This window comes from Jaculus jaculus, chromosome 11 (assembly GCF_020740685.1).
Source record: "Jaculus jaculus isolate mJacJac1 chromosome 11, mJacJac1.mat.Y.cur, whole genome shotgun sequence".
NCBI classification, from domain to species: Eukaryota; Metazoa; Chordata; class Mammalia; order Rodentia; family Dipodidae; genus Jaculus; species Jaculus jaculus.
Genome location: NC_059112.1, coordinates 7,167,345 through 7,190,182, shown reverse-complemented (window position 1 = coordinate 7,190,182; position 22,838 = coordinate 7,167,345). Strand labels below are relative to the sequence as shown.

General features: G+C 37.1%; 1 protein-coding gene across 5 annotated transcripts in view; it reads right to left on the bottom strand.

The window, feature by feature from the left end:
- Epha5 (EPH receptor A5) overlaps window positions 1-22,838 on the bottom strand; it is a 294,668-nt gene that overhangs the window by 67,093 nt on the left and 204,737 nt on the right. For all 5 annotated transcript variants that reach the window (XM_004665376.2, XM_004665374.2, XM_045161229.1 and 2 more), the window contains 3 exons: window positions 8,947-9,071; window positions 2,704-2,863; window positions 747-852 (listed from right to left, as the gene is read on the bottom strand). In XM_004665376.2, the coding sequence (XP_004665433.1) occupies window positions 747-852; window positions 2,704-2,863; window positions 8,947-9,071 (391 nt within the window). The remainder of the gene's footprint in view (window positions 1-746; window positions 853-2,703; window positions 2,864-8,946; window positions 9,072-22,838) is intronic.

Here is a 22,838-nt window from a genome sequence, read left to right as displayed (position 1 = left end):
TTGGTATTCATGTTGAATAATTCAGAAAATGAATATAAAAAGTCATTGAAAAGGTTGTTCATTTTCCCAAGTACATTTTTTTTCCCACATGGTTTGCTTTTTAGAAATATTAGTTCTATTTGTTAAATGGCTATATCAGGCAGCTACAATGGTCTTCAGAAACTGTATTTAAAACCAAGGCAAGAATGATAAATGCTTTTGAGAAGGAAAGTATCACCATTAGAAATAAACTATCAGGGCTGGAGAGATGGCTTAGTGGTAAAGTGCTTGCCTGTGAAGCCTAAGGACCCCAGTTCGAGGCTCGATACCCCAGGACCCAGATTGGCCAGATGCACAAGGGGGCGCACGTGTCTAGTGTTTGTTTGCAGTGGCTGGAAGCCCCAGTGCACCCATTCTCTCTCTGTCTCTTTCTCTCCCTCTCTCTCTGTCACTCTCAAATAAATAAAAATGGACAAAAATTTAAAAAAAAGAAATAAACTGTCAGAAAAAGAAATGTGACTAACTTAATCATAGAATGGACAACAATATGTTAATACGAGTCTGTGAATCACAAAGAACATGACTTCAAATGGAAACTTGTGCACACAAGTCAGCAAAAACATGGGGAAGTGAAATCTTAGTAACTTACATAGATGTGGGAGCTAAGGGCCTGTTTTGTTTTTGGATACACTTCGTAGTCGCTTTGATGGATCCTGTTGAGAGAAAGATGACCTGCAAAGGGTCAGGATCTCAGCTTCCTGCCTTACCTGCCACTGAGCAGGAATCCAATCACCACTGCCAACAAAATGACACCAACAGTCACTGAAACAGCGATGATGGGAATCTGGCTCTGGTCGCTGGACGCTGCGACTGCTGGTGGGAGACAAGAAACAGAGCTGGTGGTTAAAGTGATGCTATATGCATAGCTGCATTCCCAGCGTCGCTGGTCTGTGCAGGCTCCGTCACTAATGGCAGCTAAATGGAACGTAGGCTGCTAGACTGCGCAGGTTACATAACATGCATTTTGTCCTCAATCCATTTTAAGTTGAAGGTATGAGAGTAAATAATTCATTGCTATCATTACAGGAACATTTTGACAGTGTATCAATTATTGTCATATCTACTAAGAAGCTCCTCTGAAAGTTAGGCACTGGATTCAAATTTCAGTAGTTTTAATTAGAACTAAGCCATGAGGTTTTCCTTTGCATTAGAAAGAAATTTTGCTTATTAGTTTTCAAAGTGACATCCTCATCGTTATAAAATACAGGTGTCACTTTGTGCATTTGGCTTATGTGGGTCCTGGGGAATCAAACCTGGTCCTATGGCTTTGCAGGCAAGCTCCTTAATTGCTAACCATCTCTCCTGCCCCTTTAAAAAAAAAAAAAAATTAAAACATTTTTTTTTAACTTAAGCTATTCTCAACCAATAAAAATTATTCGTGGATGTTAAACTAAAGAAGTAAACTGAAGTTAAACATCTTAATTTTCTAAAAGAATAAAATACATAGGTAGGGTCTCATTCTAGCCCAGGTGAACATGGAATTCAAATGTCATCTCAGAGTGGCCTTAAAGTCACCATGGTCCTCTTTTTATCTGCTGCCTGAATGCTGGGATTAAAGGAATGTAGCACCATCCCTGCTCTGATTTTTTAAATTTAATAATTATTACAATAATTTAAAGTGCGTCTGAAGAGATGGCTTAGCGGTTAAGCGCTTGCCTGTGAAGCCTAAGTGCCCTGGTTGGAGGCTTGATTCCCCAGGACCCACTTTAGCCAGATGCACAAGGGGGCGCACGTGTCTGGAGGTCTTTTGCAGTGGCTGGAGGCTCTGCCGCGCCCATTCTCTCTCTCTCTCTCTCTCTCTCTCTCTCTTTCTCTCTATCTGCCTCTTTTTCTCTCTGTCACTCTTAAATAAGTAGAAAACAAATAATTTAAAAAAAACAATTTAAAGTGTAATTCAATGTTCAACCTTTTATTTTTGTAATCATTATATTTTCTTCATCATTCTTTACCAACTTTTATACAGTTTGGCATTAAAAATTGCATATGCACATACACACAGCCACCCCCCCCCCCGTGTCTGTTTCATTCTAGAAAACTTTAATAGAGCTAGCTTTTCTTTCCCATAGACAAAGCAAATGACTGTTTTTTTAAGTCATTTTTAGTATGTTTGTTTTAGGGCAAGTAAGTCCTCTGGGCATTTTGTGGAAATTAGGAGAAACTTTATGAAATCCCACAAGGAAAAGGAAATGCCAACGGGTGTTCCAAAGACACAGTTCCTTCTCTTTAGCTTCGGCTCCAGGTTTAGTTTATTTTAAAGAACCCATGTTGGTTCCTAACAGAACCATCGTCTTGCCAAATTCAAGGCTGAAGAAAGTTCCCTGTGGAATTTTCCTAGCAAGACTGCAGTAGCGTAGCTCGATAAAAAAATAAAAATATAAATATAAATACAAAGTGAAAAAGTAAATGGCAATAATAATTCAATAAAGTAAGGTGCCAGGGGAGGCAGTCTTTCAGAGCGAGGTTGGAACACGTCTTAACAGCGCCTGGCGCAGCATCTCCCTGGACCGGTGGCAGGAGGAGGATGCTGCGCGGAGCCCGGCCTCCCGCCCCCGCTGGACCGAGGAGCGCTGCCCGCCGCGGTGGGCCCAGGGAGGGCACCGACCTGCTGTCCCTCTCCTGCAACCATTACGGAGACACGACTTGACAGTAATTAAAATGACTTACACACTGGGGTGGTTTCAAACTCAAATCGTCGGCTGAAGACTCCGTAGCCGGCCGCAGTCCGAGCTCGGATTTGGAAGACATACACCGAAGCCGGTTTCAAGCCCTCCGCCGTGATGCTCGCCTCCTTGGATTTGATGATTGTGTAGCTGGTCTCCTGGTCCTTGGTTTGCACATGGAACGAGATACAACACAGGCAACGTAGGAATTACCATATGACAGCCCAACTTAGAAGTCTGTCAGACATAATGGAAAAAAAAAATAGTATTGTAGAAATTTGAAAGTATAAAAATACAGAAAATAACATTATTTGACAGAATATTTTATTGCTATTTGTGTGTTTTTCTCACATTTTTTTTAAATTGGGAACATGTCTAAATGGTGTCTTTGCATAAATCTGAAAATATCTCATGTGCTTCCAGGTTCCAGTAAATCTTTAAATCTTCAGGAAATTAGGTTTATAATTCTATTTAAACCTTGTGAGATGAAATAAGTATTTTGCTAGATATTTTTTGATTTCTTCACTCTAATGGGGAAACAGTCGAGAAAGATTATAAATAAGAAAATGTGTTTTATCCCTTTATGGATATTTTTTGTTTTGTTTTTTGCTGTTTTTCAAGGTAGGGTCTCACTGTAGCCCAGGCTAGCTGAGAATTCACTATGCAGTCTCAGGCTGGCCTCAAAAATCCAGTAAACCTCCTACCTCTCCATACCCAGTGCTGGCATTAACTGCCCAGGCCACCTCATCTGGCCCTTTATGGATTTTTGCATGCCTGTTTGTAGTGCGTATAATCTGGTGTATGCATGTGCAGCATGGTTCTCTCGGAGACCAGTGGAGAGAACATGCCTGTCCTAATCCATTGCCCATCTGTGTGTTCCCTTGGGATGGAGTCTCTCCCTGAACTTGGGGTCAGACTACCTGAGCAGTGATGAGCAGTAACTGTCCCGCCTCTGCCCCTCACAGGACTGGGGAGGTAAGGTGGGCGCGCACACCCAGCTCTTTACTTCTGCCCTCTTACCCACTAAGCCATCTCCCAGCCCCTCTTTTTGATCTCTTTCTAACAAAAACAGCCACGGTAGTGGAGAGTAATGAGTTGGAAAGGGGTTTGAAACTGATACACAGAGGAGCTGCTCCCATCCGGCCGGGTACCGAGGTTTGGCACTCCACCTTTCTACGCTGTATGAAGTGTGGACACTGTTGCTAACATAAGGCACACTTATTTTTCTTGAAGCCTCACTTTCCCTATCAGTACATTTGTGGTAGAACTTTTTTTTCCCATTTATTTATTTATTTATTGTTATTTTGCAGTAGGGTCTTGTTCTAGCCAAGGCTGACCTGGAATTCACTACATAGCCTCAGGGTGACCTCAGATTCATGGCAATCCTCCTACGTCTGCCTCCCAAGTACTGGGATTAAGGGCGTGTTGCCACTATGACAGTGGGTAGAACTTTTGACCTGAATTTCCTAACTTAAATTTGGTGAGTTAGTGTGTGAAAGCACTTCATATGCTAAAATACACGCTATAGTTTTGATAATTATATTTTAATTGAGTCTTCACTCTTCCTAATTCAAAGCATTTGTGAACATGTTTCTTTTGCAAGTTTATCATTCTTTAATATGCTTAGATATATTGAGATACCTTATACTTAAGTAACTCCTCGTTAGTTTTGAATGCGAATGATCAGATTTCAAATTGAAATAGCTGATCTGATTCATTCCACTTGCCTTTAGATTTGCATAAAACAAGTATCTAACACTTAAAATGGTTCAACATAATCATTACATTTTTGATAAGCAGGTATTTAAATTCAATGAAAGTGCAAGTTGTAATATCAACTTCTTTATCCACAAACATTTGTGGTTCTATTATTAACTGTATGACTAGTTGTGTGTGCTAGAAAAACAGCAGTAAAAATTAGCCATATCATGAGTTCTTCCTAAATATTATAGTAACTTCTATGATGTATTTTATCTACCATGTGCTCATAAAAAGTGCAGGTTTTTGATCAAATCATCCCAATAGTGTAAAATACCATTTTTTCAATATTGGCAGTAGATATTAACATTTTTCAGTAACATATTTTTCAATTTGGCTATGATTGTGGTGATAAATTTCAATACGCACAATTTTATTTAAAAAATAATTTAACTTAATGACCAGAAATGTAATTAAAATTACTAAAACTTGCATCCTGATTAAATTTATATAATTTTGAGTTTTACATAAAAATCATTCTTACAATACAAATCAAGACAATTCTCTTTAAGAGGGCGGGCATGTTGCTATTAGAACTCTACTTGTGTGAATAGCTGAGTGTGCAAATGAGGGTTAAAAACATTTTTCTCTAAATGGAGATGGATCTTTTTATCAAAATAATTGAGAGGAGTTCCCCTGAAGTTCCATCCCATAACATAATAGAGCTAAGGTAAATTTTATTACTCAAAACAATTATCTAAATCTTATATGTTTGAAATCCTAACATCACGAAGGTAAAATGAATATGTTTATTTAAAATATTATAAGTTGGCTGGAGAGATGACTTACCTGTTAAGTTGCTTGCCTGTAAAGCCTAAGGATTCATGTGTGATCCTCCAGGTCCTACGTAAGCCAGACCCACAAAGTGACACAAGTGTGCAAGGCTACACATATGCACAAGGAAGCACGTGTGTCTGGAGTTTGATTTCAGTGGCTGAGGCCCTGGTGTGCCAAGTCTCTCTCTCTCTCATATTAAAGAAAAAAAAGTCCAGCCTGTCTGGCTTGCCTCAAAAAAATTGTAATTTTTACTTCTGCACCCAAAAGAAAATTATATTTTAACAAAACAAGAATGCTGCTCATTGAAATAATGTGTACTATAATATCAATTGCACAAAAAGACAACATTTTCTGATTTTATGGTTAACATATCTTACATTTTGTCTAAAATATAGTTGGCATATTGCCCAGCTGAGTTAGCAGAATCCTGTGTTATTAAAAAAAGTAACTTATTATAATCATGTGTCTAAGTGAGGAAAACAATTAATATCTATTGTGAGTAATTTGTCTTCCACTATTATTTTTTCAGTGTTTAAATCACTCTAATATGGCAATTTTATTCTTTTAATAAACCCTGTGTACACCTAACCACTCCCAAGCACCTGGCTGCCAAATCTTTGCTCCGGACCCAGGCTTCACTGCCTTCCTGGCCTAGCTGAGCAAATGTGTGACATCCCAGCTGGTTGGTGAACCCTTCTCATATCTAGGGCAGGGAGGGCCTAGCAAAAACAGTCAGCCAGCGAACAGCCTGTCTGGGGACTGCTTCCCTTTCCTTTGCCTTTAATTAAGAGATGGCAAGAGGCCCATCGCCACGCTGAGCAGAGGAGCCCAGTGACCTCTGTTAGAGCAGGGCAGCAGTGGGGACACTTGCCAGCTGGCAGTAAGCTCCCTGGAAGGCTGGCCCACCTGCGACTGGCCTAAAGCCATCTAATGAAAGAGTGGTGTCATTTTGAAGGTTCTAATGAGCTCTGGAAAGCGACCAAGACCTCTACCTCAACATGGTATAAAAAGCTCATTATCCATTTTCTTCCTTTTCTTCTAGAAGAGTTAAGAAAATCTGTATGTGTCTTGTACGAGTATATTCAATAACTCCTCAACTTAATAAAAAGTTCTGAGAGTTAATAACACTGGCCCAAACAAGTCAATAATATCTTCTAGAGCAATAGATAATGTAAATATTTTGCTGTTCTTAGTGGCTGTACATAGGCAGTGTGATTAATTTATTGAAAGTATATAGAGACTTATCTTCCCTATTGAAATAATTTACTTCCTTGGTTATAGAGATAAAAGAATGTTTTAATATAGTATAAAATTCAAATGATTAAATACCAAATCACAGTAAAATACATATAATTAAAAATTAAGTTGTCCTATGAAGATATCAGCACACATGAATGAACTTCACTGCAAACACTAGTAATGGGAAAGGAATCCTCCCCTCCCCCCATCAGGATGTGGTGAGTAGCTCTGTTGGGGCACAAGCAGCAAATTGAAGTAACATAGAGAGAGATATCCTTGCTCTGACCGATATTTCACAGGTATTGGGAAGTGTTAGCAAGATAATCCAAAGGAATTATTGGTTGTGAGGAGGGGAAGGGTAGGAAAATTTCTTTAACAATCAAAAAGAATGTTAATTGGTTTAGCAGGATGATTTAGCAAAAGGAAAACAATGCAGAAATATAAGTCCTTGACAAACATTTAGTTTTTGTTTTGCTGAGATGTATTCTATTGATGCTTATGTTATTTGGATATTTTGGAGGAGGTTGTATGGCAGGGAGAGGACGGTTGGGGGCAGAAGTACATGTAGCATATGGTGGCATTAGTTGGGCACTTTCCCACGTTTAAATCCCCAGAGCCCACATGAGGCTGGATGCTGTCAAATAGTCTGGTGTTCCTTTGCAGTTTGGCAATTCATTTGGAGCTGCAAGAGTCGCTGTCTCTCAAGAAGGTGGAGCATGGACACATCAAAGCTTTCCTCCACACACCACAAACAACCCCCTCCACACACAAATAAATAAAATTAAGTCTATTCCTAATGACAAGGGTGACGATGTTGTGATGAAACCCCCTATTCTGCATGCTAATTTAACAAATTAATTTTAAAGATCAGGCTTTGGTTAAAGTGTCATTATTAATGCTCCATAGTAATCCAATAGTTATAGGTAATTCTACTACTAAGCCATTGCTTGAAAAAGAATTTCTAAAGTTATAACATAATATTAATATACAAATAAATAAATATGAATATCATAGTAATATTCAACACTTACCTATCATGTGAAGCATCATTTTATATCTATTCATGGCTAATTTAAAAAAAAAATATTCATTTGCAATCACAGAGAGAAAGAGAGGGAGAGAGAGAAAATGGGTGTGCCAAGGCCTCCTGCTGCTGCTACCAATAAACTCCAGAAGCATGCACAACTCTGAACATGGGTACTGGGGAACTGAACCCAAGCTGTCAGGCATTGCAAGCAAATGCCTTGACAGCTAAACCATCTGTCCAGCCCCTCATAGCTTTTTTTTTTGTTTATTTAATTAATTAATTAATCTATTTATTTATTTATTTATTTATTCATTTTAGGTAGGGTTTCACTGTACTTCAGGCTGACCTGGAATTCACCATGTAGTCTCAGGGTGGCCTCAAACTCAGGGCAGTTTGCCTACCTCTGCCTCTCAAGTACTGGGATTAAAGGTGTGAGCCACCATGCCTAACCTCATAGCTAATTTTTCAATCAATGGGCAAAAGAAATATTTTTATGTTTTGTAATACTGTGAGGAATATGAAATTTATTAAAGTCTGTATTATGCATATTAAGTTTTTATGTTGAATAATTTTCATTAATGCAGCAGTCAAGGGGTCCAGTACACTTCTTTGAGCTGCCTTAGACAACCAGTTAGGTTTCCTTGAGTTCTTCAGTAGAATTCAAACTGACCTAAGGTTATGTCATTTGGGTCCAACCTATACAATAATCCCAGTATAACAGGGTGGGCATAATGTGACTCCATTGGCCAGTATGACAACTCATAAATGAACCCTTAGTTTTAGTTTATCTGAGGTCACAGACAATATTATGCTTTACTTTTCGGCTCAAAACAAAGGGTGTATATAATTACACCTCATAGATCTCAACCAATCTTAGGGTAAACTATGTAAGTGTGAATATAAGGTAAAATTTACTTAGAAAAGAGGACATCATATAAACACAGAGAGTTGAAAGAAGGCATTTTCTATTCTGAAAAGTCAACTTTCCTAATGACATTTATTCTAGAATGTTCTGTACTCGCTATATGCATTTAAATATTGCATATGATCCATGTGCCTAATATACCCACACTTCTTAACACTACATGTGTTGTGCAAAATTTCTGGCTGTAAGCCCTCTGCATTCCTGATAGCATACTGCAGTCATCATTGACAATAGCAGCATACGCCTTTGCAACAACTTCAGACTGTTCTGTGACTCCATCTTTGGATGTAGAAAACAAGTGAGCTGGTGCTAGACAAGAGCCAGGAGTTGCAGCTATAGGCACACAGCACAACCTGAGGAAAATGCTTGTTTCCATAATGCGCATTGCCCTACATGTATGACTGATGCAGCAACTGCCCTCAATTCCCTTGGGAATGCAACATTCTTTTCTGTATGTTGATCAATTTCAGTGGATAAAATAGGAAGAGGGGAAAAAAAAAAGTTTAATCTCTTAGTCTTACCTTTTCAAAATACTTGATTTCATACTCCAAGATGATTCCATTGGGGCGATCTGGCTCTTGCCAAGACAATGAGATGCTGTTTTTTGCAATCTTCCCCCTTTTCACGTTGGTGACTGGAGAGGGGGCTGCAAAATAGCAGGAATGAAGAGGCGCCTGGTTAACATGGCCCTGGAATTGTTCCTACCTGTAGTATATGTTTTGGGATTTTAGGGAAGTATAATAAAACACCAAATAATAACATTTCAATTTGAAATAAAATTACTCTCTCTATATAGGTTCTAAAGTTTATGAGTAAAATATAAATTAGCTAAAATTCCCTAGGAATCTTTACATAATAAACTAGGAATAGAATGGCATCTCCAGCTTCAGAGTGAATTTTAACTATTTAATTTTTTTTTTTTTTTTCCTCGTGAGGTAGAGTCCTACTTGAGCCCAGACTGACCTGGAATTCACCATGTGGTAACAGACTGGCCTTGAACTCACAGCGATCCTCTGACTTCCACCTCCCAATTCCTGGGACTAAAGGTTGGTGTCACCACACCTGACTCTATTTCACCTTTTTTAGACTATAGATAGTTTTGATGGCCTTTATATGTGCTTTATAGATTCTGTGTCAAATCCACAATTTATCCATACATGGGAGATGACCTATATTAATGCATTTTACAGCATAATGACTCTTAAATATACATATTATTTCCAATTGTGGGTTATATATATGTATATATATTTGAATACATAAACACCTAGATATTTGAGACAATATTCTTAACTCTTCATCTTCTGACTCTTAGACAGACTTTTGAGGTGGATGGAGTATAACAGATAACTTATTTCCAAAGGCAGTGATTTTTTACTTTTGTGGTTGGCACATTCATAAAGATACACCTAAGACTTTTGTGTATTAATGGGTAGTACGTGTACATGTCTATGAGAAGTTATACCTGAGAATCATAGACAGTTGGTGTCAGAGCTCAAAGGAGATACCAAAATGTGTGAATGCTCATACTTTATGTGACTGGTACAGTACAGCCAGCCCTGTTGCCATATTTTGGTTAATGAAGGGGCATGTGTATAACCATGGTCTCATAAGATGATATGTGAGTGTGTGCTGTGGTGTTTGCCTGCAACAGAACCACCATGAAATGCATCTTAATGTATTCTCTTTAATGAGCACAGGATATGTAAATCTACACGTATCTTGAAAACGGTACATCATTCCTGGAGGATTAAAATACCTAAACTGATACAAATGCTATTCACATAGGTATTATACTGAATTGTTTAAGGGATCATGACAAGAACAAAGTCTGGTTTTGCTCAGTATAAACACATTTTCTCTAAACTTTTCCAATGGGCAGTTTAGAAAGGTTCAAATTCCTCAAAGAAGAAATTCATGTGGAGGACTATGTGTGAATGTGACAATAATCAGAAAGGCAAGTAAGTGGTAGGTAGTCACTTTTGCATATGCATCATATATATATATATATATAAATGTATATACATCTAGATATATGTGGGGTGAGGGGAAGCCAGAGGCTGATGTTGGGTATCTGCCTTGACTGCTCTCTTAATTTCTCTGAGGGATGGTTGCTCACCAGCTATTGACTATTCAGCTAGTCTATCTGGCCAAATTGTTAAAAAAGATCCCGTATCTCTGCCTCCCATGTGCTGGAATTACAGTCAAGCACTATTCCTTCTTGGCACTTATATGGGCACCGGGGATCAGAACTCTTATCCTTATGCTTGCATGACCAGTGCTTTGTTCACTGAGCCATTCCCACAGCTCCAATGCCTATTTTTCATATGAATGATGTCAGCTGTTGTGAGTAGCATATCACCATAGGCATAGCTACGAGTAGTAAGGACATTTGGCATAGTGAAATTACGTACATCACATATTTTGATTTGACTCCTTGAATCACAAAAACCACACTACCATTTCTAATGTCCAATTCTTTTGCTATTTCCTAGAATTTAAGTCAAATTACAGACACTGAAAACTAGACTGTTAAGATTACGGTTTTTATTTATTTATTTATTTATTTTCTTGAGGGTTTTTGTTCTAGCCAAGGTTGACCTGGAATTCACTATGTAGTCTCAAGGTGGCCTCAAACTCATGGGAATTCTCTTACCTCTGCCTCCTGAGTGCTGGGATTAAAGGCATGCACCACCAGACCTGGCTAAGATTATGTTTGTCTGTATTTTTTTAAACATGTATGTTTGACTCAACATTTAAAATCACAGGTGGGCTGGAGAGATGGCTTAGCGGTTAAACGCTTGCCTGTGAAGCCTAAGGACCCAGGTTCAAGGCTCGATTCTCCAGGACCCACGTCAGCCAGATGCGCAAGGGGGAGCATGCAACTGGAGTTCATTTGCAGTGGCTGGAGGCCTTGGCGTGCCCATTGTCTCTCAATCACTCTCTATCTGCCTCCTTCTCTCTCTGTCTGTCGCTCTCAGATAAATAAATAAAAAATAAACAATTATTAAATCACAGGTGAGGAACTGCTAGCTCGTTTAAGACAGAAGAAAAATTGTGTCACTCTTCTGTCTCAGCCACTCACTGTCTCATCTGGCCTACCCCAGGAAAATTGAGTCTTTCAACAGCATCGTTTCCAATCCACCACTGTGTGCCACCAGCTCTTCTCTGGCTTCTGGTCATTCTCATACTACAAAGCCTTGCTCAAAACTGCTGCCTCCTAATCCTTGAGTCTCTACTCCTATCTCCAAGGTTTCCCAGAGATCTGTCTTGTTTGTTCTCAGCATCTTAATAACCAGCTCTCACGCCCAATGGTGTCACCTCCCTGTCCTTCATATACATTGGTAGTTTTCTTTCATTTCACAGTTCTCACGTCCCTAGCAACATAATATACATCATATATATTTTATTTCAGTAGACTCTTTAAAATAATGTACATTGGAAAATGACAAAGATATTATTTGTTAAATACCTTAGTTTAATTTACTAGTGTATTTTTACTGACCTGTTTATTAGAAAGAATAAATTAAGTTTTCAGGATTTTTCGCTCATTTTAGTATGAAGAAAACTTTTGATATTTTTTTTTCTTAAACATTGTTGGCAGTTTTATTTATGATTATAGTATTAGCACTTATTTATCCATTCATTATAACAAACATGGTTATCCCATGAAAGCAGGGTTTAATTTGCTTCAACTACCAATATATTTATAAGACTTGGAAATTAGTTAACATATAAAGATTTAACAAATAATGGCTAAATAATTGGGCTAGTACATTTATTGTATATCATTCAGTAATAAAATTGTCTCATCCTAAGTGTACATATTAGTATATCAACTTGGGATTTGGCTTGAATTGACAACTTAGTTTGACTCTTTTTAAAATAACAGACTATTTGAAAATGAAGCTATCAAGTAAGTATCAAGTAAGTTTATCACTGTCACAAAGAGCCTAGAGTGGGATGGTTTCTCACATATTTGCACCCATCAAAAATAAACACAAAAACTAGCCTGGAAAGACCACTAAATTGAGTAAATGTCATTGCTTTTCAATTCCAGTTTTCATAGAGGCCAACAATGTTCTTTAAAACAATGTTTCTGAATAGGAGAAGAAGATCACCTCTGAGATCAGAATAGTTCAAGATAATTTCCTCTGTGATGAGTATATTTGCATCACCTGTGCGTGGCTTCTGAAAACGGGGACAGCGACAGCTCTGAGAACTTGGGGTGACGCACAAGCCGAGGTTGGTGATGGCTCTCCTCTCCAGACCCATTAAAGCAACCGCTGCTGGATGGGTCAGGACCTCAGAGAGTTCGTTCCATCTGATGCCCCTCCCCCGACACCTTTCCCTCTTGCTCTGCTCACTGAACCTCTCATGAAATATGGCTACTACCAAACTAGGAAGATAAATTTAGAAAATTTCTCCTCAGAAAATGTCGGATGATATCAAATCATCAAACTATTACTGCCTCTGGGCAAGACCAGGAGAAAAATAAAAAGAGAAGAAATATAGCCCACACCGATTTTTCTAATTAGAACCATTGCTCATATGTAAAGTGAGGTAGATATATGGTGAATATTGTAATTATACATCTACCTTATTCACATATATCTACCTATCCATATAATAACATGTAATTAATATCCCACATATAAAATATGTATTGTAATATATATTTTATGCTTCTAAAGCATTTTGTGTATTAATTATATACAATTATTATGCAACAAATCCTTCTTACTATAGTGTCACTTGATATTACTATATCAAGGAAAATGGATATGGTACATTCTCAACATAGCTGGTATGTATGGTCTCTACAAAAGAAGGAGGAAAACTTAAATGTTTCCTTCTGTAATAAAAATTTAATCTGCTCACGCAGACAAAAACCTACAATCTCTCCATCTTACAAGCCTGAAACTAGCTCTTTTGATACATGATCTTAGTGCAGTTTCAAAACCACCATTTCACAAACCCAGATTTAAATGTCAGTAGTTCTAGAGATGATATATTTTTGATAAAATAAATGAAGAGCTGACATGACCCATTAGATATTTTTTTGCAAAGACCCAGTGATCTTGAAACTTTACAAATCAAGTATTTTAATAAAAAATAAAAGTAACTTGACTACAAAGAAGTATATTTATGTGATCACACTGAATCCAGAGGCTTGATACATTTCTTTGAAGTCACATTCAAAATGATATTAATTAGATAAAAACACTTAAAAAAAAGAATGGTAACAATGATTATTATGGTGCCCATTCTCCAAGACAATCATTCAAATCACAAAGCAAATACTAAATACAACAATATATATGGTGACATTCTGATTCTAAATTGAAAAATTAATCTATACCAAGCAAATTATCACATAAAGTGTTTCCCATTTATTTTTGGTTGTTATTCTGTGACATAAATTTAAATATACAAAGTAGTCTCAATGTCAGTGGTCATTTTTTCTTAAGACTGAAAATACCCACTATGTGAGAAATAAAATTTAAGTCATATTTATAGTGATCTTTAAAACTAGAATGAGTTCACATACAGTAAATAGCATGGTATACTTGGAAACTTTAATCTATAGACCTGCCTCCCAGGAAACACAGTCAGTTACATATATAATATTCAATATTACCCTTTTAAAATAAAACCTTAATTATGGATATCATACTATATTTTATAGGTGGATAAATTGCTTGTACATAAAATACCACCCCTATAGCCCATACTCCTATTTCAGAAGAATGTTTAAGCTTTACTATAAAACTTTCTTACTAACCAGAATAAGCCTCTAACACAGCATAATCCATAAAGTACAAATTCTAATTCAGTTTGTTATTAGTTAAGAAAACTGTCCAACAAAAACCAGTGAGATCTTGCAATTAAATATAAACACATCAAATAGATAGATACATAGATACATAGACAGACAGACAGATAGATAGATAGATAACTGCTTTTATTTCTTCTTTATTTCTCTTTCTTTGGTCTTAACCTTCTAAAGCTAAATAAATGAGAGGAATCATTTAACTAGAAGTTACTATAATATATTTTCATTTGGCATTTGTTAAAGATTACATCACTTTTCTACTATGCTACTAAAATTTAAGGCTTTTCCTATTCTCTTTGTGAGTATCTACTAAAAATCTTTTAAAACCTAAGATTGCATAGAAAAGACAAAAAAATATGTCTACAGAACAAACGGCATCCTGAGCAATATATTTTTCAGCTGTGTTTGCACACACAACAAATAGCATATTTACACAGCATAATTCCTACCAGTAAAACAACAGCCTGGGAAGAGAGAAAACACAAGATAAATGATTGCAGCTGGTCAAACTTTGAAAGTCCAGAAGAAAGCCAAACCCCAACACTCTGTTCCAAATTTATCATGGGACTAATTTCAGTGAATCATCCCAAACATTCTCCGAGTTGTGGGAAATTTCAGCTAACATACAAATGGCATGTTGGGCTGTTTTCTTGTCAGAGATAATATAGGAAATATTTATTAAGGCCAAAACATAGTACTGAGTGTTTGTCATCAGACATCCAAGTGGATGACAGCCTATCATGCTGAGCCCTTGGAACAGTAGGTTGTGTTCATATTTACCTAAAATAAACTAAGATATGCATACTTTGACCTATAAAACATTCAAAACTATGCCTATTATAAAAGTTACAGTGTGGAGATATGGAGAACAAACTTGAAAATGTACTTGCTTTGGTGATAAATATTTTGTGAATTAATAAACAAATAAACATGCAGATACATACTTGGTTAAATAGGCTATCATAATATTTTACCATGAGAGTGTATTTATCTTAAAGAATATGCATGAGATGCATTGTATATACATGATTTATATGCATAACCTCTCTCAAACTTTCTTATATCCCCCATGAAGTAGGAATTGCTATCTTCCTAACAAAGACATAGAGTTTGGCACCAGCAACTGACTCATCTACAATGCCTTTTTACCATGTCTGATTCTTAAATTTTAATTCATGTAAGATGAAAGAATATTTCATAAGGGTGATGTTATATACTGTAGCATGTATTCACATATCAGAATATTTTGCTGATTATTCATATATCTATATATCATTTTATTAACATGCAACATTTCCTATTATTTCTTAAGGCTGAATGTAGAAAGAAAAATGTAAAAATGGTCTCTGACAAATGTATGCAGTTTGGTGAGATCATATATCTATATTATATGACACACCATTTTGTCTACTCTGCCTCATCATGTCTGCCATAATACATCTGTGTTACAGCATTCAAATATGTGATCATTCTCTATGTGTTCATTACTGAAGAAACCTGACAAAATTTTTTTCTGGAAAATATTACATGAACATATTTACACAACATAAATCATGACCTTCAAAACCATTAACAGGAACAATTCCCGGGATGCTAAATGCTAACTTAATTTTATCCGGTACTTATATATGGCAAATAGTTCCAGGAAAAATACATATATATTTTTCCTTGAATATGTATATATGTATACACACACACACACATATGTGTGTATGTATACGCCATATATATATATATATATATATATATATATATATATATATATATATACATTAATCTGAAATGAATGTGGTTGTAAAAAGCAGTCTGTGATAAAGCAGAAATCGTCTTCCTTTGCCCAAGTCCATTCCTCCTCCATGAACTTAGATAACTTGTGCACATTTATGAAGCTCCAAGAACAATAACATGTTATTTGAAACTTCTCTCTTCCTAAATCACTGTTTTCTAATACTGAGAAACAAACATGTACCTTGAACTAATACTTGAAATACTTCACTAAACCATTTTGAAAATTCTACTCAAAGACCATAAACCAATCAATATAAAAAACAAATGACTTTTGAAAAAAATAATAGATCCCACATGTCTATAACGTTGGACTACCTCTGTAAAAATCCATTCACTTGCCTCGCAGACTACGCAGCTCTGGAGTTCAGTAGTTGGACTCAGATATTTTTATATCCTTAGTAACTAGGAACAAACAAGCTCCTGGTATATAGCCACAAAGATGATCTGATCATTCAAGAAACCAATGAAAAGGGAAGTTGGTCCATATGTTTTTGACAAGTAATTACACTTAGTATCATCAGTAAAAGCAGCATATATAGAGACTGGGGATATTGCTTAGAGTATCAGTAACTTGCTTCCACAAGCCTGTGTTATCCCCAGCATCCACATAAAACTGGATACAAAGCCGCACACACGCATGTGACCCCCACACACCTACACAATCTAGACAGATAGAAGAATCGCAAAGTTAGAGGCAGGAGGCCAGGTATTTCCAGTGGCAAATTGTCAAGAAATGCTATGTCTCAAACTGGGTTGAAGGAGAGAACTGACACCCATTGGCTGTTTTCTGACTCACACAGGTGCCCCATGGCACCATGACATGCACATTGCCCTCACCCCTCCCCACCAACACACAAAGAAATAAAAATTAAAAAAACTCAAAATCTAAGAATAACATATAAAGTGACATATTATCTCTTTATATGTGCATTTATTTATGTTTAAAAGAGCTCCACAAATGAAGGAAAGTGAATTTGGAAAAAAAAAAAAAAAAGCCTTCACTACACTGTAATACAAGTTTGATTTCCTCTGATGTCAAATGTTTAATTATGCACTTGATGAGTAAAAATAACAGCACAACCAAGGAACCACGAGAAAAGTGCCGAGCAGTGTGGTAAGTGTCATGTCTTGTTGCTGAGGTTGGTACCCAGGGTCTCATGGTTACTAGGTAAAGTTGTGTAAGCCCTCTGGTTCAGTGATAAATATTTTAATGTGAGTGTCAGGGACAGGCTTGCATGTAGTTGAGTGCATGCATTCATAAACATCACATTTATAAACACAAAAAATATTGTCAAAGGTGAAATAAGTCAAATCTACCTTGTCTGATAAAATCATTCAAGGTTCAAAAAAGTTAACAGAGAAGAAATATATAAATATCTCATCAAGTACAACATCATAATATTTTGGAAACTTAGTTGGGAATCATCTGACTACCAAATTGATATGCTAATTTATTGTTTCAATTAATATACGTATCAGTTATTTGTCTCATTTCTGTGACAAGTCACACTTGGGAGGGTGAGGTCTGAGTTCAAGGCCACCTAGAGACTGCATAGTAAATTCCAGGTTAGCCTGGGCTAGAGTGAGAACCTACCTCAACAAAAGAAAAAAAGAAAAGAAAGTCCTACTAAAAGCAACAAAAGAATGAAAGAGTACATTTTGGCTCAAAGACACCCTGGGAAACCCATACACATATATATATACATGAATGTATATGTTAGCATTTTTAACAAAACAAAGTAGGTATAATTAAGGACTGAAACAAATTTCTAAACTGCTAAAACACCATTGTTTTGATTGTGTGTATATGTGTTTGTGTGTGTGTGTAATCTTAAATAATTTTATTTTACATTATGCTTTCTTTTAAAGGGGGAGGGGTGTTCAAAGCAGGATCTCACTCTGGCTCAGGCTGACCTGGAATTCACTATGTAGTCTCTGGGCCAGAATATAGGCAGTTGACTCTTCATTCCATTCTTTGCACCTAGATGCTATTTCAACACAGTATTTCCATGATTCCATGTCCTTTCAGCCTCCTATTGCTAGGTGCTGCAAATGAACTCCAGACACATACGTCACTGTATTCATCTGGCTTACGTGGGTTCTGGGGAGTTGAACCTGGGTTCTTTGGCTTTGCTGGCAAGCACCTTTACTGCTAAGCCATCTCTCCAGCACAGAGTACATACATCTCTATGACAGAGTTAGAATTTGAGTAATCAGGAGGTCCCATGTAAACAAGTGATAGTGAATATATTACTTTCTTCAAATAGTACTTAACATTTTTAGAGAAATTATCCAAGGCTTTCTGATCACTTAATCTCAAGATCTACTAAATGTTACTAAGAGGTACACATAAATATTTTAATCTGTTGAATAATATCAAGTGATACAATTTCCTGAGACTTTTTATATAAAATCGAAAAACCAAAAAATAAAAAAAAATCAAGATTGTATCTCTTATCCTTTAAAAGACCTATCTACTTGACAAACCAGTCATTATTTTCTTATGATTAAGTTATCCCAATGTAATAAAATGGCAATATTTAGGGGCATTCTCATTTGACCGTGAATTATCCCCTACTATTTCCCATGTTTGGACATGTAGACCCAGTTGAGGGAGTTAGGCTGAAAGAATTTTGAACCTTTTGGAGCATAGCTTAGCTATCAGGAGTGAGTTGCTGTGGTGAGCACTGATGGCTACATCGAGTTATAATTTGAGTTAGCAGTCTGCTTCCTTGTGTGGCCACCATTGCACAAGTTGTATGCACATGCTCCTGTTGCTATCGTCCTCTTCTTTCTACTCCATTTTGCTCTTTTATGAAATTAAGAATACGAATTATACTGACCTGGCTTGCAATAAAAAGCAAAATAACTCATCTCACTACAAAGGAATTCATGGAAGTTTACTAATTTCCTTTAGCCAGATTAACTTTCACTCACTGATATTATGATAGTGTGTTTTGAACTGGAGAGATGGATCATGGCATGATGTCCTGAGAGGACTGAACTCCAAAACCCATTTAGGCATCTGGATGTGGTCACATATGTTTGTAACCATGTTTTTTTTTTTTTTTTTTTTTTTTTTTTTTTTTTTTGTGGAACACAGACTGGAGGACTACTGGGGTGCCCAAGTGGTAGGTAAGTGATGAATGGCCAAAGGAAAAGTTCTCCTCTATTGCAACAGGTGAGCATGAGGCTGCTTCAGGTGAGACCACGGTTCGCTGCATCATCCCCGCCTCCCCCCACACACACACGACACACACATCACACATATTAAATGAGCACAAAGCAGCTGACTACATGTGCACATAAATGTGCCTGACCTCACACAGCCGAGGAAGAAGACACCTCTAAAGGGGGACAACATGTTTAGGATTGGTAATCAAACAGTACATAGGTAAATTCATACCATAAAATTACAGATTTCGTAAAGAAAAAAAATAATTATACAGAACGCAAAATATGCCCTGACACAATGTTCTGGTCTTTTTTCAATTACTTTGCCACAGTTGCACAAATTCAAATCTGACAAATGCTCCATGCCAAAACCCTCCTTTTTGATATGAAACTAATATTTTATTATAAAGTCATGATAGTTTATCAGTGAAAATTTCAATGATAGCACACACCCTATACTGAAGTTTATCATAAGTTAAATTGTACACATGCTCAGTTGATCCCTAACGAGTTCTGCCTCAGTCCTTTTGCACCTCTATGACGATGTCACCACAGATTAGAGCTCCGTATCTTTCTCAACAATTTCCCAGACTCCCTGTGGTGAATCATTGCCATGGTCTGTAAAGCCCAAGCATCTAAGATGACATTCAAAGGATTTAACCTTCCCATATCTTCTGTGTCTGGAGCAGCTCTTTTCACTAAAGTCCCCAGAGTACTTCATGCTAGATATCCAGACTGTTCCATGCATAAGGGACTGGGGACAACAACATCTTTTCATAAAAATAGAAGTAAATTCCATAGAGATAGCAGAGCTCCGAAACTTAAAAATAAAATATTTCTGGCTCACTACTAGTTAGCTAGCAGTTTTATTTGCACAACAAAATTTAGAACTTCAGGGAAAAGGAGTAAAGAATAAAAACAATGAAAATTAAAGGTGGACTGGAGAGATGGCTTAGCGGTTAAGCGCTTGCCTGTGAAGCCTCAGGACCCCGGTTCTAGGCTCGGTTCCCCAGGTCCCACGTTAGCCAGATACACAAGGGGGCGCACGCATCTGGAGTTCGTTTGCAGAGGCTGGAAGCCCTGGTACGCCCATTCCCTCTCTCTCCCTCTATCTGTCTTTCTCTCTGTGTCTGTCGCTCTCAAATAAATAAATTTTAAAAAAAAAATTAAAAAAAACAAAACATTTACTTGGGGAATGATTTAAAAAATATTAAAGGTAAATTTTTTACTACAAGAGATAAGGATAATTACATAGGTAAAAGGAGCAGACTCAGAGAACTAGAGCTTAAAAGGATAGAGATACAGATTGAGTGGTTTACATTTGAAAAAATACAGCGGTAAACACTTACTGTCATATATATATGCACTGTATCTACACTAACTTACCAAACAATAGTCCACAATTGTATGCATTTGCTCTCACCTACCTGAAGAAGACCCTACAAACTCAATGCACCATCATCAACTCACCTTAACTCCACTGACCACACCTTTCAACGCTGATACCACCACACTATATTACTTATGTCCTCAAAATGCTACACTAACATGGGATACTGGGATACATTCATTTACGAAAGTTATAACACATTTTATATAGAAGTTTTGGGTGTTTATCATGTAACGTTGTTCAAGTTTAATGCACAAATTATTACAGTAAATGTTCTTAAGAGAAAAAATTGCACCGTTTCCATTCAACAGACCAAAACGGCCCACTCTGGGATAACTAATGTAAGAACTGTGAACAGATCAATCTTGTAGTACTTCAAATGATCAAATCAGGCAAGAACTGGCTAAATACCTCTTTTTAAGTCTTAGAGGCATTGGAAGATGCAACTAAAGCAGTCACGTTGAAAAGAAAGAATATTTGAATCAATTATTACAGTCAAATGAAGCCCAAATCACAGGGCACTTTAACATGTTTTATCATTTGAACTGAGGGCTTGGAATAGCTTTCAACAACATTCTTATTCATTTTAAGAATTCCAAATGCATAGGGTTTGAGATTTTGTTGCTGTTTCCTTTTTTATTTATGTATGCAATTACCAAAAAAAAAGCCAAAAACGTAGGGAAAAAGTATTTGATTAATTTAAGAAAAGTAACTACTTTTGTTGCTTCTGTATGTGTGTCTGGTATATGTGCATGTATGTGTGTGGGTGCGGATGTGTGCACATGTGTAAATGTACACATATGTGCATGCACATACACACCAGGTGCCAAGTTCAGATGCCTTCCTCAGTTACTCCCCACCTTATTGAATCTGGGTTTCTCACAGAACCCAGACTTCACTGGTTTGTCTATCTAGCAAGCTCCGCCCACATCAAAAAGCAGCTTAGGCTGACCATAGCAAAAAAGTCAATTTTGGCTTTGTTGTTGCCCCCCCAGTCTGCAGTCATTTTGTTAATAGAAGCCTAAAGTGTATGAACTGATATTTGACTGCAGAGACTCCCTAACTACCCTAAGTGTTCTACTGATTCCAAAGTTCTTTGTGTAAGTAATACTTATGTGTATGCATGCCAGCATGTGTATTTGTGTGTCTAAAATTGTCATATGTGTATATGTGTGTGTGTGTGTGTGTGTGTGTATGTGTGTGTGTATGTGGTGTATGTGTGTGCATAAGCACCCATGCAAACTTAGGTATAAATATATAAGTATATTGCCTTTTAAACCTTGAATTTCTATAAATAATAGAGCAGAGTAAAACTAAACTTGTACCTTGCATCTTAAAAATATGTATAGTAATACAAAATATATAGCCAGTTTCTGCACGTAGTGGTATAGAAATGTCATGAATTGTCAATGACCTGTAATGTGAAAAGAAACCGAAATACACAGGAGGGGAAGTGACTCGCTGGGACTCTCAGTCACTGCTTGACGCTGAGGACGGCAACTGTCAGGTCTCAGATCTCCACTAAGTTTAACAGATCACGATCATTTACACAGTACACTTCACAAGCAGGAAACCCTTTAAAGCCCCCGTTTGAACAAACTATATTCTCCAACAGTTCTTTTCAAAGAACAATGCTCAAAACCTCAAACACCTCAGAGACTGGCTTTTTAGATGAGCAAATTGAAACCGTCGGGTGTAGTGGATGAGAAGCTTTGGCTACAGCGTCCTGGGGTTTGTCCCAGTTATTTACAGCTTGTCTAGACGGAAATGCCCTTCAGTGATGTGCACGCTTTGCAGTGTTGCATTCCTATGTCAATGTTTTCTCTCTGAATTACATAAAGCCCAACACAATATTTTCCTCAAATGTGGATGGATTTTTATCCTTATGACATCTGTAATTGTATTAGATAGGTTCTAGGTCGAAAAAGCTGTGATACTATTAGCTATTTAAACAGATAGCATTTAATATGTGGGAATCTTTTGTGCTGGTATCATGATATGCACTCATGTAATGAAGGCGCAGTGCTGTATTCCAGTGGAAATTACTGCCAGCGGACGCTATCATGCTTCCATCAAATAAGGAACCTGTAGTTGATATCTGGACCAAGGAGCCTGGCTCCACCGTGATCCCAGAAGCCTCGAGGAGGGGCTGTGAAGAGGTGCAGTGGGGCTGGCTCTGGGGAGGCCTGAGGAAGAAGGAAGAAGGGACACCCTGCCAAGAGGAG